This window comes from Pantherophis guttatus, chromosome 3, assembly GCF_059756535.1.
Source record: "Pantherophis guttatus breed Tessera chromosome 3, ASM5975653v1, whole genome shotgun sequence".
Lineage (NCBI taxonomy): Eukaryota > Metazoa > Chordata > Lepidosauria > Squamata > Colubridae > Pantherophis > Pantherophis guttatus.
The window spans coordinates 101574679-101596950 of NC_142065.1; the positions used below are offsets into that span (position 1 = coordinate 101574679).

Consider the following 22272-nt stretch of genomic DNA (forward strand, 5'->3'; position numbering starts at 1 on the left):
CTGCTGCACCCCACCGCAGGGAGGCGGAGTCGGTAAGATGGTTCCACCCCAGGCACCTGATGGAGCCTGACAGGTTCCAGATGGAGCTTGGGCCATTCCCTGAGGCTCTGGCACACGCCTCGACTGGAGACCTAGTGGCTGCCTGGGATAGGGCAGCTGCTGGAGCTCTGGATCGGGTCGTGCCTTTGTGGCCTCTGACCAGGCGCCAATCTCATCTGGCTCCTTGGTTTACTGAGGAGCTAAGGGAGATGAAGCGCTGGAAAAGATGCCTAGAGAGCAGTTGGAGGGCCAGCCTTTCTGAATCCGACCGGACACTGGTAAGATCTCATATTAAGAATTACCTAGTGGTGATAAAAGCAGCAAAATGTAATTATATTGCTGCTCTTATTGCGTCATCAGATAACCGCCCAGCCACCCTGTTTAGGGTGACCCGCTCCCTGCTCCACCAGGGAGCATGGGAGGACCCCTTGGAGGGTAGAGCTGAGGACTTTGTACAGTATCTGTATGACAAAATCACTCAGATTCAGGAAGACCTGGACTCCAACTGGGTAGTTTCAGGGGGGATGACTGAGGCAAGTCTTGAAAATGTTATCTGGGATGAGTTTGATCCTGTGACTCCTGATAACGTGGACAGGATTCTGGGTAGACTGAACGCGACCACATATATGTTGGATCTGTGTCCCTCCTAGTTAGTGCTGGCTTCCCGGGAGGTGACACGAGGCTGGCTCCAGGGGATTATAAATGCTTCATTGGGTGAGGGTGACTTCCCCGCTGCCTTGAAAGAGGCGGTGGTGAGGCCTCTCCTCAAGAAGCCTTCCCTGGACCCGGCAGTGTTGGCTAATTATCGTCCAGTTTCCAACCTTCGCTTTGTGGCGAAGGTTGTTGAGAGTGTGGTTGCGTGACAGCTCCCCCAGCACCTGGATGAAATGACGTATCTGGATCCGTTCCAGTCGGGCTTCAGCCTGGGTACAGCATGGAAACGGCATTGGTCGCATTGTTGATGATCTCTGGAGGGCTCGGGACAGGGGTTGCTCCTCTGTCCTGGTCCTATTAGATCTCTCAGCGGCTTTTGATACCATCGACCATGGTATCATGCTGCACCGGTTGGAAGAGTTAGGGGTGGGGGGCACTGTGTTGCGGTGGTTCTCCTCCTTTCTCTCCGACCAGTTGCAGTCTGTGTTGGCAGGGGGGCAGAGGTCGACCCTGAGGCCCCTCATATATGGGGTGCCACAAGGGTTGGTCCTCTCGCCCCTTTTGTTCAACATTTATGTAAAGCTGCTGGGCGAGATCATCCATGGTTTTGGGGTGAAGTACCACCAGTACGCTGACAACACTCAGCTGTACATCTCCACCCCGGACCACCCCAACAATGCCCTTGAAGTGATGTCCTGGTGCCTGAAGGCCATGCAGATCTGGATGGGGAGGAACAGGCTCAGGCTCGACCCATCCAAGACCGAGTGGCTGTGGTTTCCGACATCCCGATATAGTCAGTTGGCGCCATCACTGACTATTGGGGGCGAATTGTTGGCCCCCAGAGAGAGGGCTCGCAACTTGGGCGTCCTCCTGGATTCACGGCTGTCTTTAGAAGAGCATTTGATGGACATGACCGGGAGGATTTTTCATCAGGTTCGCCTGATTCGCCAGTTGCGTCCCTTTCTGGATCGGGACTCCTTACTCACGGTCATTCATGCCCTCGTCACTTCCCGGCTGGACTATTGCAAAGGTCTCTACATGGGGCTCCCCTTGAGGAGCACCCGGAGGCTCCAACTGGTGCAGAGTGGGGCCGCGCGGGTGGTTATGGGAGTGACATGGCGTTCCCATGTAACACCTCTCCTGTGCGAGCTGCACTGGCTCCCAGTGGTCTTCCGGGTGCGCTTCAAGGTTTTGGTTACCACCTTTAGAGTGCTCCATGGCTTAGGACCTGGTTATGTACGGGACTGCCTGCTGCCACCAATAGCCTCCCACTGGCCGATACGGTCTCATAGAGAGGGGCTCCTCCGGGTGCCATCGGCCAAACAATGTCGACTGGTGGCCCCCAGGGGGAGAGCCTTCTCTGTGGGGGCACCTACTATCTGGAATGAGCTCCCCCCGGAGATACGGAGGATCCCGGATCTGTGCACCTTCCGCCGCGCTCTTAAGACGTTTTTATTCCATCAGGCTGGCCTGGCCTAATCTTTTCCCTTTCCCCCTTTTTAAAATGTAAATTTTAATCTGTTTTAAATTATTGGGGTGTTTTAAATCTGTTTGGGCCAAATTGTTTAATTCGGTTTTACTTTGCTTTTAAATTTTGAATTTGTGTGTTTTATCTTGTGGCTGTTCACCGCCCTGAGTCCTTCGGGAGTAGGGTGGTATATAAATCAAATAAAATGAAAAAATGAATGAAAGATGTAATGTGGGTGTACCTAGGTGCACCCACGACAGCTCGCGCGGCTGTGTTCTGGACCAACTGTAGTCTCCGAACACTTTTCAAGGGTAGCCCCATGTTCATAAAATAGAAGATTTACAGAACAATTTGCTCCAAAGTGACACCACATAATATTATTCCCAAAAATTGTAGCCAAATATTGAATATGTGAGACCATCAATGGTATATATTCCTGCTCTTAATGCTTTTTCTTGCTGGAGCTGAACAGCAAATGGTTCTAGTTAGTAGAAGAACTAGGAAGGGCTCAGACAAGATACTTTTTGGCATGATGGAAATAATAAATCCAGCACAACATGGGACTTTTTTCCACCTAAATACTCATTATTGTGTATGGATTTCCTGAATGTAAGAATAGTGCATGGGTTTTTTTAATGTAATTGTCCCCATTTGCCTGTTTGTGAAAATCTAAAGGGAAGGACTGTCTCATCTTTAATTGATCTGTAAGTCATTCTTACAGATGAGTAAGTCTCTATAGCTCTTGGAGCCTTTCCAGACAAAGAATAGAACAAATGCTTTCAAAAATATGCAGTATACTTTACTAGATTGCTGAAATGGCAGTATTTCAGTAGCCTGTCCATGACTGAGCAATATATTTTTTTTAATTTTATCAGATCCACAGCCTATTTTTAAATCTAGCCTGTTGTGGAGGAATCCACATTTTCCCCAACATAATTTTATCATTCTCCATTCTCCATCCTTGACTAAATTTTTCCTGTTTTTTTAAAAAAAGAAATACACCCATCTGCCCATTACAAAAGAGATTCATGATGACCTCATTGCTAAGGATTAGAGGAAGCCACTTATGGTCCTTAACCTTCCAGGGGAAAACCAATAACAATTAAGGAATTCTATTTGCTAGGAAGTAATTATTTAAATGGGGGCGGGGGGGGGATTGATGGCCTATTGATTAAGATGTTGGGCTTGTTGACTAGAAGGTCAGCAATTTGAGATACAAGCACTGCATGACAGGGGAGCTCCTGTTCCCCACCCAGCTCCTGCCAACCTAGGAGCTTGAAAGCATGCAAATGCAAGTAGATAAATAGGTACCACTTTGGTGGGAAGGTAACAATGCTCCATGCTCCACAGCATATAGCAATAATGGCTAACCTTTTTGCTGTTGCATGCCAAAAGTGGGGGGGAGTGTGGTGGGGTCATGTGCGCATGTGCCCACATCCATAATTCAATGCCCTCTGCCCCCCCCCACCTGCCCCATGCATGCGCACACGACCCCCCGCGCTTCCCTCACTTTTGGCACACAACGGCAAAAAATTTACCGGTGGGCCTGGTAGGCCTGTTTTTCACCCTCTCCAGGCTTCAGAGGCTTTCTTGGAGCCTGGGGAGGGTGAAAATGGCCTCCCCCATCCCCTGGAGGCCCTCTGGAGGCTGAAAACACCCTCCCAGAGCCTCCGTGTGAGCCCTGTACTTACCTGGCATCCAAAACGGGCCGCGTGGAGACTCCTGGGAGGGGAGGGGTGGCATGGGTGGAGCCAGCCAAAAATCAGCTGGCCAGCGTGCACATGCATGCTGGAGCTGAGCTAGGACAAAAGCTCGTGTGCCCAAAGATATGGTTCTGTGTGCCACCTGTGGCAGGCGTGCCCTAGGTTTGACATCATGGGCATATAGTCATGCTGGCCACTTGACCAGGGAAGTGTCTTTGGACAACGCTGGCTCCCTTGGATAAAAAACGGAGATGGGCACTGTCCTCTAGAGTCACACATGAGTGGACAGGGGAAACCTTTACCTTTTTACTTTAATTATTAAAATAAACTAACAACTAGGACAGAATGAAGATATAGTCGGTCAGTCAATGCAACTTTCTAATCTTAACAGTTATTTTCCAGCAGGCAATTTTTAAAATGTCTTGTCCATCCATTTTCAAAATCAACAACCACAGATTTAATGTTACCCAGAAAACGAACAATTCTGCTAAGCCAGTTTTTTTTTAAAGGAAGAAATAACTGTACCTTGATAAAGGGGTGTTGCCTACAGATATAGAGTCTTTTTCGAAACAATTAGACAAAGAATCCTCTGTTTAGAAAACAGTTTCACTTGAATCATTTTCAGTGATTTTACTTCCCCCTGAGAGCTTGCCTGCTGCAGTTGCTACTTCAGTGAGGACTGAAGACACTTCCTGATACGTTTGCGACATGTAAAGCTTTCTGAAAAAATATCAAAACTGGAAGCAAAGTGACTGTTCCGGTTGAATCTAAAAAAGACTGAACAAGTGAGGAGTGAAGGGGAGAAGTGTGATCAATCCAAGGCTGTTCCTGAATTGCCTCAGGATTTCTGTCTTGCCATGTCACTTGTAGAGACCATCCGGCTTTGGAGTGAAGGTGTATCTGCTGCCGATTGCAAGGACTGGGCGGCAGCCCTTGAAGCCTTCATGTCTGTTCAGAATCCTTCTTCCAAAATCTGCTTTAACATTGGCTGCGTCCACCTGATCATGAGGAATTTGGAAGAGGCACAAAAGGTGAGTGGCTGGATTTTAAAGTTGTTATTGTCAGTGATTGAACAAACCAATCTTGGCCACCCATCAGATAAAATTACCAACTTGTTTTCAAAAATACTGTCCTTCTTCTAGTGGATGTCAGATGAAATCTGGTAATCCAAGGGAGAGGGGAATAAAAAGAAAACTCAGAAAATTGTGAATATTATCTTCCAGAAGTTGGAAAGTACTAACTTTGCCACTCCCGATACTGGTTGCATAACTGATCACTTTAAAAATAAATAATAACCAGTCTCGTAAAATAATAAGTTGGCAGCCCAGTAATAAGAACTGCCAGTTATCTATCAACCCTTTTTCCATTATTTGTAAACATTTTTTTAAAAAATGAAGTTAGGTGAATCTTTGTTGGGCAACCAAGTCTAATGATGAATTTATACATTGTGTGGCGCAAGCCTGAACTAAATATATGACAAAACTTGTTGGTGGCCTCGTAAATATGTTGATCATAAACTTGCAATCCAGAAATCATAAGCTAAAAGCATATAATAGATGTTATAGATGCACTTACATGACAGCAATTATGTCCATATATTATGTTTGTTTCCTCCAGGCCTTTATCAGAAGCACAGACCATGACAAGCACTTAGCGGTGGCCTATTTTCAGCGAGGAGCTGTGGCTTACCAGATGGAAAAGTGAGCTAGAACATTATAGTATCTTCCAAAAATGATGGACTATTAGCTAGTTTATTACAGTAATCAGTTCTGCCATTTTCTGCTTGCTCAACCTTTGTGTGATTTGGGCATGCAAATTCATTTTTAGTTTTAAAATGAAAAGAGGACTTGGAATTACATATCAGTAAAAAGAAAAAGTAGACAGTGGAATTTTCCCTCTTGCCACTAAAAATATATTGATAATCACATGGCACTTACTGTAGTTATTTCCCATTAGTGAAAAAAATTACATACGAAAAGTTTAAGACCTAACAATTGGAGGACCTAGCAATTCACAAGGGAAGGATGCAAGAGATAGAAACAAGGGTACAAAGAAGAAGAAATGCATTTGTTTATTACAGTAATTTAGTTACAATAAATTCAATCAGCAGATACATTAATGGATATTGCTTAAACCGGAGTTTCTCAACCTGGGCAGCTTGAGGTGTGTGGACTTCACCTGCCTGCTGGTTGGGGAATTCTGGGAGTTGGACTCTGACTTAGACACATCCAACTTATCTTCCTATTTGTGGGAACTAAAAACTTGTTGGGTTTTTAAAAATAATATCATTTTAAAATCCAGCTGGTTCTGGCCAAGGCCCATCTTCATCCAATATCTGGTTTCTCACAGTTGCCCAGAAGGAGGATAACAATCCTTATTTTCATGAGGTTTCGCTGTATCCCCTTCCTGCAAATAGTTCTCTGCCACTTTCTGTGGGTGGCTTGAGCAGGATCAGCTGAAGATATTTTGTTTCCACGGAGAGAAAATACCAAGTCAGCAATTTCCTCCCATGCTAGCCACACAGATAGTTGAACCTCTGGTCACCCTTCATTATCAGCTTTTACTTTTTGTCAGTGAAAGCAGCAGGCAAGCTCAAGGACTATAGGACAGGTCCCTGAATTATGCTATTTCGCCTCTAGCAGAGAGAAAAAAATGGATAGGGCCTCAGTCTGTCCTTAAAGATGCTTGCTACAATCCCTAAAACAGATATGCTCAGATAGAATCTGTTCTATAAATAGTTCTGAGGAAGAGAAGTCTATGTAAAAATAGTTCTGAGGAAGAGAAATCTATGTAAATAATATGACCATATTTATAGGAGTTGTATTTATATTGTTTTATAATAGTGTAATTGTGTCCATATGTGTGTACACACACACACACAATTACACCAGTGTAAAACAATTTAAATCCATGCCCTGTAAATAGGGTAATATTGAACCCAAATAATAAAATTTCTTTGATCAGATTCTGTAGCATTTAGTATCCAGCAGCATACAGATTAAGTTGCTGGTTTTTAAATAACATTGATGAACCACAAGCCACCATCATGTAAAATTATTGTGTTTAAAATGCAGAGCATTTCTCCTTTTAATACAGGAAGCTTGCTAATAAAAAGGAATCAATATTGGGATGCTATTAAGGGAAATCAATGTTCTGTAGACTCTTGTGAATGAATGGAGGCTCGTTTCGGGTAATTTGGATGGAAATATTATGCAAGACACATTGCCTTGGCGAAAGGGGCTGAATCATTTTTAAAATCCAGAATGAGATAACATTTGAAAATGACTGAGGGAGATGACTCTAACTCACTGAACTGTAAGAAGAAGTGCAGCCCAATCAGATATATAAGATTCTGTTTTTATAGCCAGTCCCAATAAAAGTAGTTTTAGTCTTCCTTTGAAATTTATTTCTCAGTTGAACTTTGGGGACTGATTGGATTGCCAATCCAGCTCTCAGTCTTTTCCAACGCTGCTACCTCTTAGATATGTTAGATTATTATGCCTATAATGCCCAGCCAACATGTCTACCTGGAGGGCATCAGCTTGAGGAAATCTGGCATTTTCACATTTCCCTTGTTCCAGGATCACATATTAACCATTCTTTTTTTTCTTTTGCTTTTGCTTTAAGTTATGAATTAGCTATTACTGACTTAAAAGAGGCTTTGGCTCAACTACGGGGGAATGACCTTATAGATTACAAGATTCTAGGCCTGCAGTTTAAGTTGCTTGCTTGTGAGGTAAGTCTTTTTGGAAATTACAGCCTACTAACAAGATTAATGTTTAAATTCAAGATAGCTCTTTCAGGAATGGAGTATTGGACGAGGATTCAGTTCAATGCATAATACTGTTCTCTGTTATATCAGGGAGAAACCATGTTTTCGGGAACTATTAGCAATTTGAATTTTTGAGGACATACTGTATGTATTCTCATTAAATAAATGCAACAGGAGAAGATTTGCTTATTCATAAAATGGTTGCCAAAAATCTCCATTTGGTATATGGCAAAATAGTAAGGAACAGGTGGAGGTTTATCTCAGGACTGTCATCTCAACCCCTCCAGAATTTTACCTCAGCTTTCTTTTTTTCTGAGTGGGAGCCAAACTTTCAAGGAAAACTGGAAACCACCCATTATCTCCTTCTGTCTAAGCATGTTTTTGGTGTCAGAAGGAGGTGGAAGGAGGGCAGAAGCAGTCTGGTGGAGATGCAACCACTAGTTCACAATTCGCTTTCTAGCATGCCAAGGTCATTTTTAAAAAAATCTAAAAATCAGACAGGCAGAGAATATTTCCAAAGAGGTATAATTGGACACTGCAAATATTTCACATGCTTTAATTGCACATTTCAATCATTACTGTGTTTATGGTTCCCTTTTGTATTTGAAGACCTCCAAGGTCGCTTCCAGCTCTAATTGATTTATTTCAATGAACTCAAACTGACATACATAATTGCTTCATTTGCTCTTACTGTTGCAATTTAATTGCTGCTACTTGATGCTTTATTTAAACTTATATTTGTTTTTCAGTGATTGCATGATCTCTGTAGATGCATATGATAAATAAATAAAATTTGCTCTTACAACAGTTTTGTGAAATAGGTAAACTAACAGAGCAAGTTGAATCCACAATCACTACTGAATTTGTGGGAAGGTGTCTGTTTGCTGCAGATCTGCACTATCTATTTACTAGTTATTTTATTTATTAAACAAATTTATATAGCTGCCCAACTCACACATTGGTGACTCCAGGCAGTTTACAAAATCTATCATCCTGATAGATGATATCAGGTGCCCTCCAGAAAGATGGAGGCAGAAAAGCACCTAGAAAGAGAAAAAACTAGGGAAGAGATCTGAAATAACCTCAAAAGAAGGGCTGCAAATTGGGGTGAAGAGGAACAGAAGAACATCTGTTTTAAAATGACTGGGATGGACAATACAGTTCACCTTTCCCTCATTTGATATTGAACTACAATTCCCAGAATTCAAGGCTGCACTGTAATCCAGTGCCTGTGGAAAGCATAAATTGGGAAAAGCTATATTATCTTATCCTGGTACTCTAAATTCATGAGACTTCTAAATAATTAGAATTAAGTCCAGGCATATTTCTGATATCCTTACTCTTTACTTGCAGCTATTATACAACATTGCTCTTGCCTACGCTAAACTGAAAGACTGGAAAAAGGCTGAGGAGCATTTGTCAAGAGCAATAAAACAGAGGATGGGCTCCAGGCACAACAAGATAGATAAAGCTATGGAATCCATCTTGGTAAGAAAATGGAGAAAGGTTGCATGAATTCCACCCCTTGAATACTGTTATGCATGTGGGCTGCTGCCCGCATAGTTGCAAATTTGGTATCGGCATGAAGGGGGTCTTTATTATAGATGTACAGAAAATTACCTGCACAGAGGATTAAAACTCTAACAAAAGATGAGAAATGTCTCTTCAAAACTTGGCACTGAGGAGCAGCAGCTTGAATAGACCATGTAGAAAACGAAATGTTCTCTTGCTTTGACTCCAACTCTTTGCTCTGGGGAGTCTAATAAAGAGTCCTATCAAGAACTGAGCAGCCGAAGGTGCTTTTTTTTTTTTTTTTTTTTTTTGCCATGCAATCTTTAGTGTTTAGAAGGAGACTTCAGTTTCACTGCCTCTGGTCGCTAGAATTCAATACCGTCAAGCTTATTTTAAAAAGAAAGCGAGATTCTCCCTAGATTTAACACAAGGTATCTCAGCAGTGGTATAGCTTTTAGGACCCAATTTACTCCACAGTCGAATTAAGAGATTTTGTTACTAAGAATAAGGAAGTTGTTCTTTCAACTTAAAAGGGAAAAATGTCTAGATGACCAGATGTTTAATATAAAAATTAAAGTATGTAGATGCTTAATGTCCAGGTTGTGGTTCTTTCCCACGTTCTGAACACATCATTGTTTCTGTATTTACAATTTCTCTCTCTATTCTGGGATTCTATGATTATATTAAACATGAATTCAGCCATCTGAGTAAAAAAAGTTCTCTCTCTCTGAGAGAGGTGGAGGAGGAGGAGGAGGAGGAGATTGAAGAGCAGCCTGTTATGAGGTTCTCAATTAAGAATTTGGAGCAAGATGGCAGAATCGGTTTTTTGTGGGAAATCACATTCTATCAAGAGTAACCTCTTAGGGGTGTGTACTAAAGACAGTGATATCTGCAGGGAGAATTTTAAAAAATCAAGATGGTGGCCCTGGCAACCATGACCTTTTGTACATTGATGCAATACAAAAGAAGCGGGTCTTTGATCATGGTATTGCAATCATTATTTTGATGTTTTATCCTTCCTGCTCCCCACCACTAGTGATGGTAGATGGATCAGAAATGCTGGTTGGCAGATCCAGACCCAAAGATGGCCAAAGTCTGCTGCCTTGCTGGATTCTTTGGCCTTCTCTCCACTTCTGTCTTTGCCATCTCATTATGAAATTTAGGTGGTGCACTGCAGATTCTCCTTACCCGATTTATTATAAAAAGCATGGAATAAAAGATGTTGGAAGAAACTATATTTTCACTCATTGGGTCAGGGAAACTGGCTGATTTTTGTTCCTTATTTTTGTTTTTGATATGTGCAGAAGCAAAGATTGTTTGAACCCATAGTGATCCCTGAAGGAAAGTTATTTCGACCAAATGAAAAGCAAGTGGCACAGCTGGAGAAGAAAGATTATTTAGGGAAAGCCACGGTGAGAATTTAATCTTCCACAAATATAGAATTATTCAGATAATTTTGTTCCTGGTGTTTTTCTAGAAAGGCTATTCAGATCATATTATAATAGTTCTGCCGGCTGATTGGAAATCACTGTCCTCAATTGCCATTGCACCACTAACATTTTTAAATCTAATAGCAGAAAGTGATACTTTGTGTAGCACAAAGTTTATCATTCTCATCTGCTGGTCAAAAATGGATATTAATATTTATAAATAAATACATAAAGCAAACAGATTGAAGAATTAAGTGGAAAGAGAAGGTACCTGGAATCAATGATAATTTCCTTTCGTGGTTAGGGTAAAGATTAGGATTGCAAATAAAGTACACAATTTAAAGTGTAAACAAAAGCCAAGTAAAAGGAATAATAAAACACTTGCAGACAAGAGTTGCTATTACATTTATATGGTACCCTGATCGAATTATATGTTTCTACAGTCCCCTAAGTGAAAAAAAATGCAAATGTCATTTTCAAATGCCATTATTTTATTTATTTTGACTCTGTAAATCATTGAATATAAATAGTAAACATGCAGTCAAATTTAGAGAAAGATGCTTATGTTTAACTCTGTACCACATGAAAGATTAATTTGTTCATTGAAGAGTTCATTGAAATGTACCATTTTATCATCAAGGCCTTGTCTGCAAGGATTTGCAGACAAGGCAATGTTCCACCATCCATCTAGTAATGAATAACCAATTTTTTTTAAAAAAAAATTAAAATATAAATGAAAATTTCTAATTCTTCACTTTTGCCCTGAACATCAGTAGTTTTCAAGACTATTCTTGCAATTCTTGTATTAAATCCATCTGAAGTATTGCATTCAATTTCTGCTGAAAATATTAAACATCCCACTAGTATACTATGGAATCAATCCTTCATTGTCCCTCCATGCATATGGTGGAGCTTCCCTTATAATTGTATCCCTAGTATTCTAAGCCAGTATTTAAAAACGATCCTTGCTTCCCATTCTAGGTTGTGGCATCTGTGATTGACAATGATGACTTTTCAGGTTTTGCTCCTCTTCAGCCCCAGGTAAGACAGGATCACTATTTTGCTTAGGCCCATGTTCTCCTGTTTTGATCATGAATCATGGTTTAGTTTCCTCCTTGGATTTGCAGCCATAGTCTCAGAATATGATCTGCCTCGATTTGCCTTTTGCTGTTCTAGCCATCACACTTTCAAAGTCTTACCTGCTATTATGTCCAACTGCTGAAAATGTAAATTATTTCACAAGATGAAGTAAATTGAAGTGATGTCACTTATCAAGATGCCTCTAATTTTAAAGAAGTGAGGTTTAGAGTGGACCTTCTAGAACCCTGTCTGACTATGACAGCATCATTTGAATAATTAACACTTTGACCTTTTCATTTTAGCCATATAAAATTCAATTTAATTAAATTGAATAATTATTTTCATTGTTAGTAGAACACAAGAAGTTTCAAAACCTGTAAGCATCCAGGGCACAGGGTATTCCATCCTGTGCAAGAGGCAACAGAAATATTTTGTTATCTACATCATAAGATGGAAGTTTAAAATAATTTTTTTGATAACAAATACATACTTACCAACATATTTAATTGCCCAAGACATTGATTTTTATATGGAGGATTTTTTTTAAAGGGAGCTGGGAGATTAGAAACCTTTCCATGTAGTTTTCTATTTCAGAAACTAAATATGGGTTAAGGGGACACAGTGTCCTAGCAGCTAGCATGTTGGCTTGTCAACCGAAACGTTGGCAGTTCGAAACTCAAGTAGCACATGACAGGGTGAGCTCCCGTTCTTGCCCCAATACCTGCCAATCTAGCAATTCAAAACCATGGCAAATGCAAGTAGATAAATAGGTACCATTTCAATGGGAAGGTAACAGTGTTCCGTGCACCTTGGTGTATAGTCATGCCGGCCACATGACCAAGGAATTATCTTCAGACAATGTTGGCTTCCTCTGCTAGGAAACAGAGATGAGCACTGCCCCCTAGAATCGGACATCACTGGCCAGGGGGATCTTACCTTTATTAATATGGGTTACCTTTTCCCTATACTTGAAAAACAAAAACAGTTACCAATTTGCTTCCTAAATGGGATGTGGGAAGGAAAAAGAAAACTACTTCCTCTTCAGTCCAAGTGAACTCAGGCTTTCTATTAGAAAAGATTGAATGTCTTCTATTGATGGATAGGAATAAGCTAATATCTATGCTGTGCTTACAGACATCAGATCCACCTCCCAGACCTAAAACACCAGAAGTCCTCAGGTAAGATCAATAATGTCCAGAGAATATTAACATCCATTAGTTATTCCTTCAACCAATCTCTCCCAAGACTACATAAAGAATAGTTACAATTCAGAATTATGTAGATACACAACATGTATATATCATTAGCTATATCCAGTGGTGAAATCCACATTTTTTTACTACCGGTTCTGTAGGCGTGGCTTAGTGGGCATGGTGTAGCTTGGTGGGCATGGCTTGGTGGGCATGGCAGGGAAGATTACTACAAAATTTCCATTCCCACCCCATTCCAGGGGAAGGATACTGCAAAAGCCCCATTCCCTCCCCACTCCTGGAGGAAGGATATTGCAAAATCTCCATTCCCACCCCACTCTGGGGCCAGCTAGAGGTAGTATTTGCTGGTTTTACGAACTACTCAAAATTTCCACTACCAGTTCTCCGAGCTACTCAAAATTTCCACTACTGGTTCTCCAGAACCAGTCAGAACCTGCTGGATTTCACCCCTGGCTATATCTAATTAATTAAAAGCTTGTTATAATAGGCAAGAGCATCATTTTCTAAACAAAACAGAAAAAACATTCCAAACACATAAATGTGCAGATATTGTAAAATGCAGAATGATCTATTTGAGTTCTTTTCCTCATAATGCTCCCACTCTTTGCCATTATGGGAAATATTATGCACTGAATGAAATGCTATTGATGACCAAATCCTTGTCTATAAGTCCCATTTCTATTCTTCTGGTTGATCCCACCCCACCCCCAGGAAATTGGAATATAAAGAAAAGGAATCAGTGGATGATCTAATACTGTATACTCTTGCTTACTTATGTAGGGCACTGCAAGGAAAACCTCACAGAGTCTTGTATGAATTTATTCCTGAAACTTCAGAAGAGCTTCAAGTTGTTCCTGGAAACATTGTTTTTGTTTTGAGAAAGGAGAGAGACAACTGGGCCACTGTTGTGTTTAATGGAAAGGTAATACAAGTCTTTAAAGCTGTAATTTACAAATGGGCTACAGAAATTATGTGAAATAATTGAGTTTGTCTGACATGGATTTTTCAAAATGCACGAGACATTTGTCTTGGGCCAGATTATCTGACAGTGAAACTAATATTATGGGCAAACAATTTTCAAAATATGGTGTGGTTTAGACCAAGGTTCTCCAACCTTGGCAACTTTAAGCCTGGAGGATTTCAACTATCAGAATTCCCCTGCCAGCAACGCTTCTGTGCATGCGCAGAAGCATCCAGACAGGTGGGCGGAGCCTCCCGCCACCACTGGTTCGCCCAATCTGGGGCGAACCGGTAGCAACCCACCACTGGTTAGGGTTACGGTTAGAGGGATCAGAGATTTGGAAAAGCATATCTTCGTCTCTGTCTGTGAAGGAGGTGGTAATGTTTCACTCCATTCTCAGGAAGCCATCCTTGGATCCAATGATATTGGATATTGGAGAGCATTGGATAACTTTTGTTCAGTTTCCAACTTTATCTTTTTTGGGAAGACTGTTGAAACTGTGGTAGGAATCCAGCTTTGGATGGCCTTGGACAAAGCAGGTTATCTAGACCCTTTTCAGTTGTAGTTCAGGCTGGGTTATAGTACCAAGACAGCATTACTTGTATTTATGATCTTTGAAGGGCTTGGGAAAGGGATGGCGTCCCTTTAAAATTTTAGAATTGAGAGTGGAGGCACCGTTTTATTTTATTTATTTTGTCAAGCATATATAAGATAACAAGTAAAAGTATAGACATAATTTGAATACATGAATAGAGTAAGTAAAAAGGAATATTAGGACAGGGACCATAGGCATGCTGGTGCACTTATGCATGCCCCTTACAGACCTCTTAAGAATGGGGTGAGGTCAACAGTAGACAGTTTAAGGTTAAAGTTTTGGGGGCTTGGGGAAGAAACTACAGAGTCAGGTAGTGCATTCCAGACACTGACCACTCTGTTACTTAAGCCATATTTTCTGCAATCGAGTTTGGAGCGGTTTACCTTGAGTTTGTATCTATTATTTGCTCATGTATTGTTGTGATTGAAGCTGAAGTAGTCATTGACAGGTAGGACATTGTGGCAGATAATTTTATGTATTATGCTTAGGTCAGACTGAAGTCGGCATAGTGTCTCTCATAGTGCTTCTCTTCCTTCCTCTGTGGCCAGTTGCAATCAGTGCTTGCTGGGGGAAAGTGGGAGGTCTGTATGGGGAGCCTCAGGGCCTGGGTCTCTAATCACGATTTAACACCTACATGAAACCACTAAGTGAGGTCATTTGGCAGCATGGTATCATTAGTATTAGGATGATACTGAGCTAAGCAACTCCGCTCCATGCTGGGCAGGTGATTTTTACCCAGTTCCTGGAAGTTGTGAGAGCCTGAATAAGGAGGATGAAATGTGACCCACCCTAGCAAGGCGGAGTGGTTTGCCACCCCCTCTCCTCTGTCCCTAGTTTCGTAAGTTATCATCTTTGACTTTGATCAGATAATACTTCTCCAGACAGAATTGTCATACAATTTGAGGGTCCTTTTGGATTTGTTACTCTTGCTCAAGGAGCAAGTGTCAGCTGTGGCAAAGGGGCTCTTTGCACAAACTTATTATGTGTCCCAGCTTTGCCTATTCCTGAACTGGGAAGCCTTTGGTCACAGTAACTCACACCTTAAATCATTTCCTGACTGGGCTACTGCAATGGGCTCTACATGGGGCTGCCATTGAAGACCTCTTGGAAACTATGAATGGTCCAGAATTCAGTGACGTATTCAGTTCTGGCACCCTGCAGTTTCCCATGCCACACCACAGTTGTATGAGCTGTACTGGCTTCTAATATCTTTTTGGGTACAATCTGATTAAAGATCTAAATAACAGTAGGCTAGGTTAGTTGCTGAACCACCTCTCCTTAAGGGCATTTGTCCATCACCGGGTCAGCCAAGATGGGCATGCTCCAAGCCCCTTCCCATAAATATTGTCATTCAGTGGTTCCTCTGAATCATGCCTTCCCCATAGCTGCTCCGGCCTTTGGAACAGACTCCCACCTAATACCGGTAGTTTAGCTTAGATATCTTTTAGCTTTCTGGAAGACCATGAACACCTGGCTCTTCGCTGAAGCCATGGGCCATGATGGAGTCAGTGGATATAAAGTAGATGAGATGTTATAGCACCATGGTAAGGAAGTGTCAACTTCTGTAAGGGAGATACAATTGTTAGTTTTGCTGTTTTATATGTTTTGTTGTAAGTGTCCTAGAATTATTGAGTGTACCATAGGCAGCCATATAAATTTGCCATATAAACCTCATACATACATACATACATACATACATACATACATACATAAACAAACCAATATAGTATTTCAATAGAAGCTCACTCTTGAGAAATTCAACATCCAGTCACAAATGCTCCACTGGTGCCTTCATAGCAGCACCACCTAGTCATTTTGCTGTAGGTCAGTTCACTTACTGCTTAGCAACTTTGCTTCAAAACTTTCATAGGGACATCTAATATTACATGATGACCCTTTCCCTTGCTTTGCTGCTGAAGTTTTCTGTTGATCTCCTAACAAGTTCAAGCTCTGTTTTTTGATTCAGGATGTCCTGTGGCCTGGAATTACTATCTTTACCTAAAAGCAATACATATCTCTTTAGGGCAAGAACTTTGCTTCTCTAATTATGCTCCAAGTCCCTTTGCAAAGGAAACATGCCTCTAAGAGATAAGATTATCAAGTTAAAGTAGTCAGGGTTGTTGTTGGTTTTTTTTTTTTTTTTTGCTTATACCTAAATTGATATTAAAAACAATTAGAATTTGGTTTTTTCCACATTATACACCATAACCATGCGGGGTAGTAAAATGCAGTATTCTTTCCGACATTGGTGATCAAACACAAGTGAAAGATAAGTGGAACCCATACGTGAATGTAAGGAACTTGTTTTGTGATTTGGAACTTTCAGTTTTTCATGGAGAGCAGGGGTGTCAAACTCATCATGTTGTCATGTGATGTATCAGTTTTTTCCCCCTTTGCTAAAAAGGGGGTGGAGGTGGCCAGCACGTGACGCATCCGGCCCACAACTGCGAGTTTGACACCCTGATGTAGAGGAACTACATGGCTCAGAAAAAGAAGGTATCAGCTAAATAAAAGTACTGTCATACAGAGATTAGAAATAATCGTTATTTTTTTCATTCTCATAAAAATCTGGATGCATTCTAACATGTTAAAAATTCTTGCTTTGACTTCTGTGTAGAAAGGGATTGTGCCTTGTAACTACTTACAGCCAATGGAACTACAGAACCAGCCTATATTCCAGGTGAGAGCCAGTGATTTTGTTGGTAAGAATTATATGTAAGAAAATGGATTGGATATGCCTACCAAAAAATGAAGCTGCATAGTATCTCCATGCTTCCCTTCCATATTATTTAGGATTTCTGTGTTGAACTACCTCTTAAACAGTAAAATGATACCTGGAAATGGGAAATACTACCCTGTCAGTACACAATTAGATTTCTCACAAGGTTGTGACTTGGAGAGAAGTTTGAATTTCCCTGATTCCTTCAGTTGGGCTTCTTTAGGAAAACACACACTAATCATTCCAGGTTTATTAGGAGTTAAAATTTATTCAAGTAAGTTTTTATTTAACTAGTTACCTATTGATTTATCATCAATAAATCAATTGGTTAGTTCATGGTAGCCTGGAGAGTTATAAAGCTATTTTCATTTCTTAGATACAAAATTAAGATTGGAAAAAAAGTAATGTCCAAGCCTCCGCCTCCCTGATAAGACCTATTAATCTGCCATATGCTGACATGTCTTATCCATGGAATTTCTTTCCAAGCCCAATAGAGTTCATGACAACTTCTAGAAAGATTTACCAGGGGTAAAAATGGCAAAGGTTCACATCAGACAGAGACAATGCTCTCTTCAAGGAGTGCATCTTTTTTTTAATGGAGATGTATGTGCTAAATCCAAGCCTGGACTACTACTACTATTCCCAATAAGCAGAGACCACCTTACCTGTTTTGTGTTGTAACTTAAAATAGTTCCGTCACTGCATATACTACCCTCAGGATTTTGACGAGCTATTTCCATTCTCTCCAGGAAGAAAACAATAAAGATATGGATATCCCAGCTCCACCAAGCATTGCTGCTCCAGAATTCCCTAATCTTCCTTCAAGTGAGTAAAAATCACATACAGCAAATAATCCTAACGTTTCGGGCTATTACAAAAGCTACCTGCAAATCTATTCCTATCCCAACAAAGCTAAAGCCGGAGTTACTCTGTCTAAATTCTCTGTCTTTACAAATTATGAGAAGGAAATATTAACTGCATTTCTGATTAATGATAATAAACTCTCTTAAGCATTATAATTTTCAGTTTCATGTTATACCATATTTATGAATACCAATTTATGAAGAGACCATAGGAATCATTTAACAAATCATGATTTAAATCAAGCAAATGCATAGTCTAAGGACTTTGTGTTATTTTTTAAGAAATATTTTTTTATGTAACAATTGTTCTGTTTTCTGCAGGTCACAGAGGAGAATTGAAGGTATATGATTTCCTTTCATTGTGAGCTTTTGGACAGGCAAAACTGTAATATTAATTGCTGTTAATTAAAGAGATAATGGAGTTCCTACTTCCAGCAAGGACCCAGCATCTTACACAAATATTTAAAAATAATATACTGTATAAACAGGGCTGTCATCTCAAATTTTGCCTCTCACAAAAATATTAACTCTTTACTCAATACAACCATTTTACAGCCCTGGTAGTGCACTAGTTAGAATGCAGTATTGTAGGCTGTGTCCAGTCTGGAGTTCGGTCCTTGGAACTTGAAATATTTTCGACCATTATAACACATTTTTTGATGTTTTAACAAACCATTCAACAAATATTTATTGGACTGTGAGTCATATTGTGTTGGGGGGTGGGTGCACTGAGGGAGCTCAACCAATCTCATTGTACATATGTTGTGCACTGACAATAAATATTTGAAATTGACAGCATGCAAATAAAAAAATAAAGAATATACTGCTGCCTCTGTATACCTTTAATTTTAATTCTGTTCAAAAGGCAGAATTAAAAAATATTGGTCACAGCACCACAGCTGTACCTGCTATTTTCACCAGTTTTAACCACTGTAATGCCTGAAGTACACAGCAAAGTTTTAGCATGTCTTTTCATGCACTGAAATCATGAACTGATCAGGGTCTTGTGTTTTCTCTTACAGTTTGATGCATCTCCAACACCTTATATCATCAAAGTGCATTACAAATTCACAATAGCCCTGCTTGTGAGTCCCAACTTGTCTTACAGCAGCCTTTTAGAGAAGGTGTGTAAGAAACTGGAACTCCCTCCTGAACACACAACACTGAGGTAAGCAAGACCATTCAGCAGCACTTTGCTCCTAATGAGTGGGATGAAGCCTTTTTGGTCCTCACCAAGTCTTCTGTTGCTTAGCTACCAGACAATAGATGGCAAGGATCAGATCCTGAATGAAGATGGAATGACAACCTTATGGAACCATGCAAAGGACAACTGCTTGACATTGTGGTGCACCACAAATGAGGTAAAACAGACTAGATTAGAAAGCAACATACCTTGTTGGGAAGCACCACTGAGATTATTTTTTTAAAATTTAGATGAATCTCTAATCTCTGAAAATTGCATCTAAACCACACAAAAACCTTTTAACTGTAAGTGAAAAATGCTGCCATTATTATTCTGAAATGGCATTTATAATTCTTCTCTCCCCCCACCCCTATCCCAGAAATGTAAGATGTTTAGGAATAGGAGGAGATGTTTAGCATTTACCAATTTGAAAGGTACATCTGGAAGAATGCTGTATCATTTAAGATAGCTAAATAGGGCTTCTATTAATTACTTATTTTCCATTTTTTCTGGTAAGTTTTGTATTTTGTTTTTTGAAAATCTTAATATACACACGTGCATAAGTAACAGCAATTCAAGCAGCTATAATGAAGGTACTTTTGAAAAGAAAAATCAAACTGCTAATTATGAAAGCCTCGAGAGATACTTAAAGGCATTTTTTTCCTCACATTAGATCAGCAAAGATAATTTAAGAATGGAAAACGGTGAGGAGGCACAGCAGAAAATACTAACAGAGACTGAATCAAATCGAGTTATAGCACGTTATACTTACGAAGCCACTCAGGCAGAAGATCTGGAGTTTCAGAAAGGGGACACAATTGTTGTTCTGGCCGAAGGTAAATTTTATCTTAAACTTAAACGTAATTTCAGACATTATCTTTCTCCTTCTGGTTCCTCCATCTTAAACCTTAAGTCCAATTTTTCATTTTAGCAATAATTAATTACATGAACTAAATAGCTCCACCTACAGGAAGCTGAAGTGTACACATTTACTTCAATTTCAATCCGTTTTTTTTTTTTTTTGCAAGTTCAATGAATTTCATTCGAAATGTGTTAATTAAGTGATGGTAGATCATACTAGTGTGATGAAAGTTTCCAAGTTTTAGCAGCGTGTACAAAAGTTCTTTCAGGAACTCAGATTCACAGCTCTTCTTTCTTGGAAAATAAATACAGTGCTGTGGTATTGATCTCTTTTCTTATGACTTACCATCTTTACGGGTCCATTTTCCAACCAGTTCTCTTCCTCAGTGTTAATTGCCTTGAAATATTGGCTCTGGGCATCTTGCATTTCCTTACTTCTGTTGCCTTTTTCAACCTCCTCTTCATCTCCCTTACATACATCAGTGGCAATGGGAAGTTTATGCTCAGTGCTATTAAAAGGGATGGACAGGATATCTAGACAGTAGCATGGCAACTGAGAAGCCTACAGCTTCTTGGCTCAAAATCATACCTTAGATTTTGTATTGGAAAACAAAAAGATGCCTGAAACACACTGGGGTACACAAATAGCATAATCTATGACCACTAAAACCAAACACAATTTTTTACAGGATGGTATTGCATCTGCATTAGGCAAGTGTGGAACCCCAGGGAAAGATGCAGCTGCTTAAGAAAATGTAAATAGGTACAACATGAGCACCTTCACGTGTTCCAAATCATTTCCCCCCCTCTTTCAATACAAAGCACTGCACAGCCCTGGTATCAAATGTTTTGTAATCCCACAACTGTATGCTTCTATTGGAGAATTTATATCCCCCCCCAATTTCCCAATTCACCTGCATTTTGCAGTCAAACAGGCATCCACTCACTCTACCACCAAATGCATTCATATTTTTACCAAATACAGTATTTAGCAAATTAGGCTTCTAACTTCTGATCGTAATCTTAAAACTCATACTTCCATCCTTTAATAGCCATATTCTCCCTCACAGAAAACTTCAAGCAGTTCAATTACTGAGGGTTCCATAACTAAGCCATTTATAACATTACCAAATCCCAAAGACTTCTCACATAACTTTTTGCAGAATTCTCCATGAGGCACCTATCTTTCAATTTCATTTCTCCATTCAACCTTAATCAATGCTGCTTAAGATTCAATCTTATTTTCTCTTACAGTGAATGAAGAGTGGTTGGAAGGCACGTGCAATGGGAAAGTGGGCATTTTCCCCAAAGCATTCATTGAACACAGCCAAAATCTGGAAAATAACTCTGAAGGATAAGTTGACAGCCCACAAAGAACTGAGAAAATCATTAATTTTTTTCAAAGCAAGTCATTCATTATATTGAAGGTTGGCTTTATTAATTGAAGCCCTTATTTTTTTCTCGCTATTATTGTGGTTCAGTGTATTCTGCTTAAATGCATATCATTTATAACTTTCCTTTATTACACCTTACCTAAAGTGCCAGCTATTTGCAACTGGATACATGTTTAATAGCAGTATTTTAGTTTCCATCTCTGGCAACCTTCTTTGCTGTCAGTAGAGTTATCATGTCCAAATGTATCTTTCAGATCTCAAAATATTTTGCAATCTTGTTAGGGCAAATAATGTTAAGTACTGCATAGCAGAAGCAAATAATGGGCCGTGAAGAAAAATTGGGCAGAAGCTACAGCTGCTTTAATTTCTACTGCAGAAACTTTCAAAGGCATATGTGCCTTTGAATCTCTGAATCTTAGATGAGAGGCTGGAATGACAGAAAAGCATAATCTGAATCCATCTCTAGCAAGTGATAATAATTCATTAATTAACTCAATTGCTTCTGTATAGTGTTTTACTGCAATAAAAAATTAACTGAAAGGTTGTTGAAAAGCAACACAATGTTCAAGTGTTTGATTTCTGCCAGTACTTCTTCAAGAGGTGTAGTTTTGTTATTTTCTATATAAAACACAACTAGTATGGTTTTCCCCCCAACTACTATTAACACAAAAACCAACTCTTTAATAAAAGAATTTACCTGTAGGACAGTTCCAAAGAGTTTAATCTGTCAAACCTTGGCTATCTAACTCTAGAAATCCATTTAGCACTGTGCATGTGTCTCTCTCAAACATTGCCAACTTTTCTGTCACACTCAGTAATTGAAATGA

At 39.9% G+C, this 22272-nt stretch overlaps 1 protein-coding gene across 1 annotated transcript; it reads left to right on the forward strand.

Annotated features, from left to right (window-relative positions):
- The first annotated feature begins 4465 nt into the window (after window positions 1-4465).
- NCF2 (neutrophil cytosolic factor 2) lies at window positions 4466-22001 on the forward strand. The gene is made up of 15 exons (XM_034409641.3): window positions 4466-4895; window positions 5482-5564; window positions 7492-7600; window positions 8990-9124; window positions 10453-10560; window positions 11560-11619; window positions 12793-12836; window positions 13650-13791; window positions 17043-17105; window positions 17894-17969; window positions 18329-18348; window positions 19030-19175; window positions 19260-19368; window positions 19864-20026; window positions 21306-22001. The coding sequence occupies exons 1-15, from the start codon at window positions 4722-4724 to the stop codon at window positions 21407-21409; spliced, it is 1536 nt and encodes a 511-aa protein (XP_034265532.2). The 5' UTR covers window positions 4466-4721; the 3' UTR covers window positions 21410-22001.
- The last annotated feature ends 271 nt before the right edge of the window (window positions 22002-22272 follow it).

Coding starts and splice junctions, on each gene's coding strand:
- NCF2 (XM_034409641.3), top strand. CDS start 4,722: ATGTCACTTGTAGAGACCATCCGGCTTTGGAGTGAAGGTGTATCTGCT. Junction 4,896..5,481: donor ATTTGGAAGAGGCACAAAAG/GTGAGTGGCTGG, acceptor TGTTTCCTCCAG/GCCTTTATCAGAAGCACAGA. Junction 9,125..10,452: donor AAGCTATGGAATCCATCTTG/GTAAGAAAATGG, acceptor TGATATGTGCAG/AAGCAAAGATTGTTTGAACC.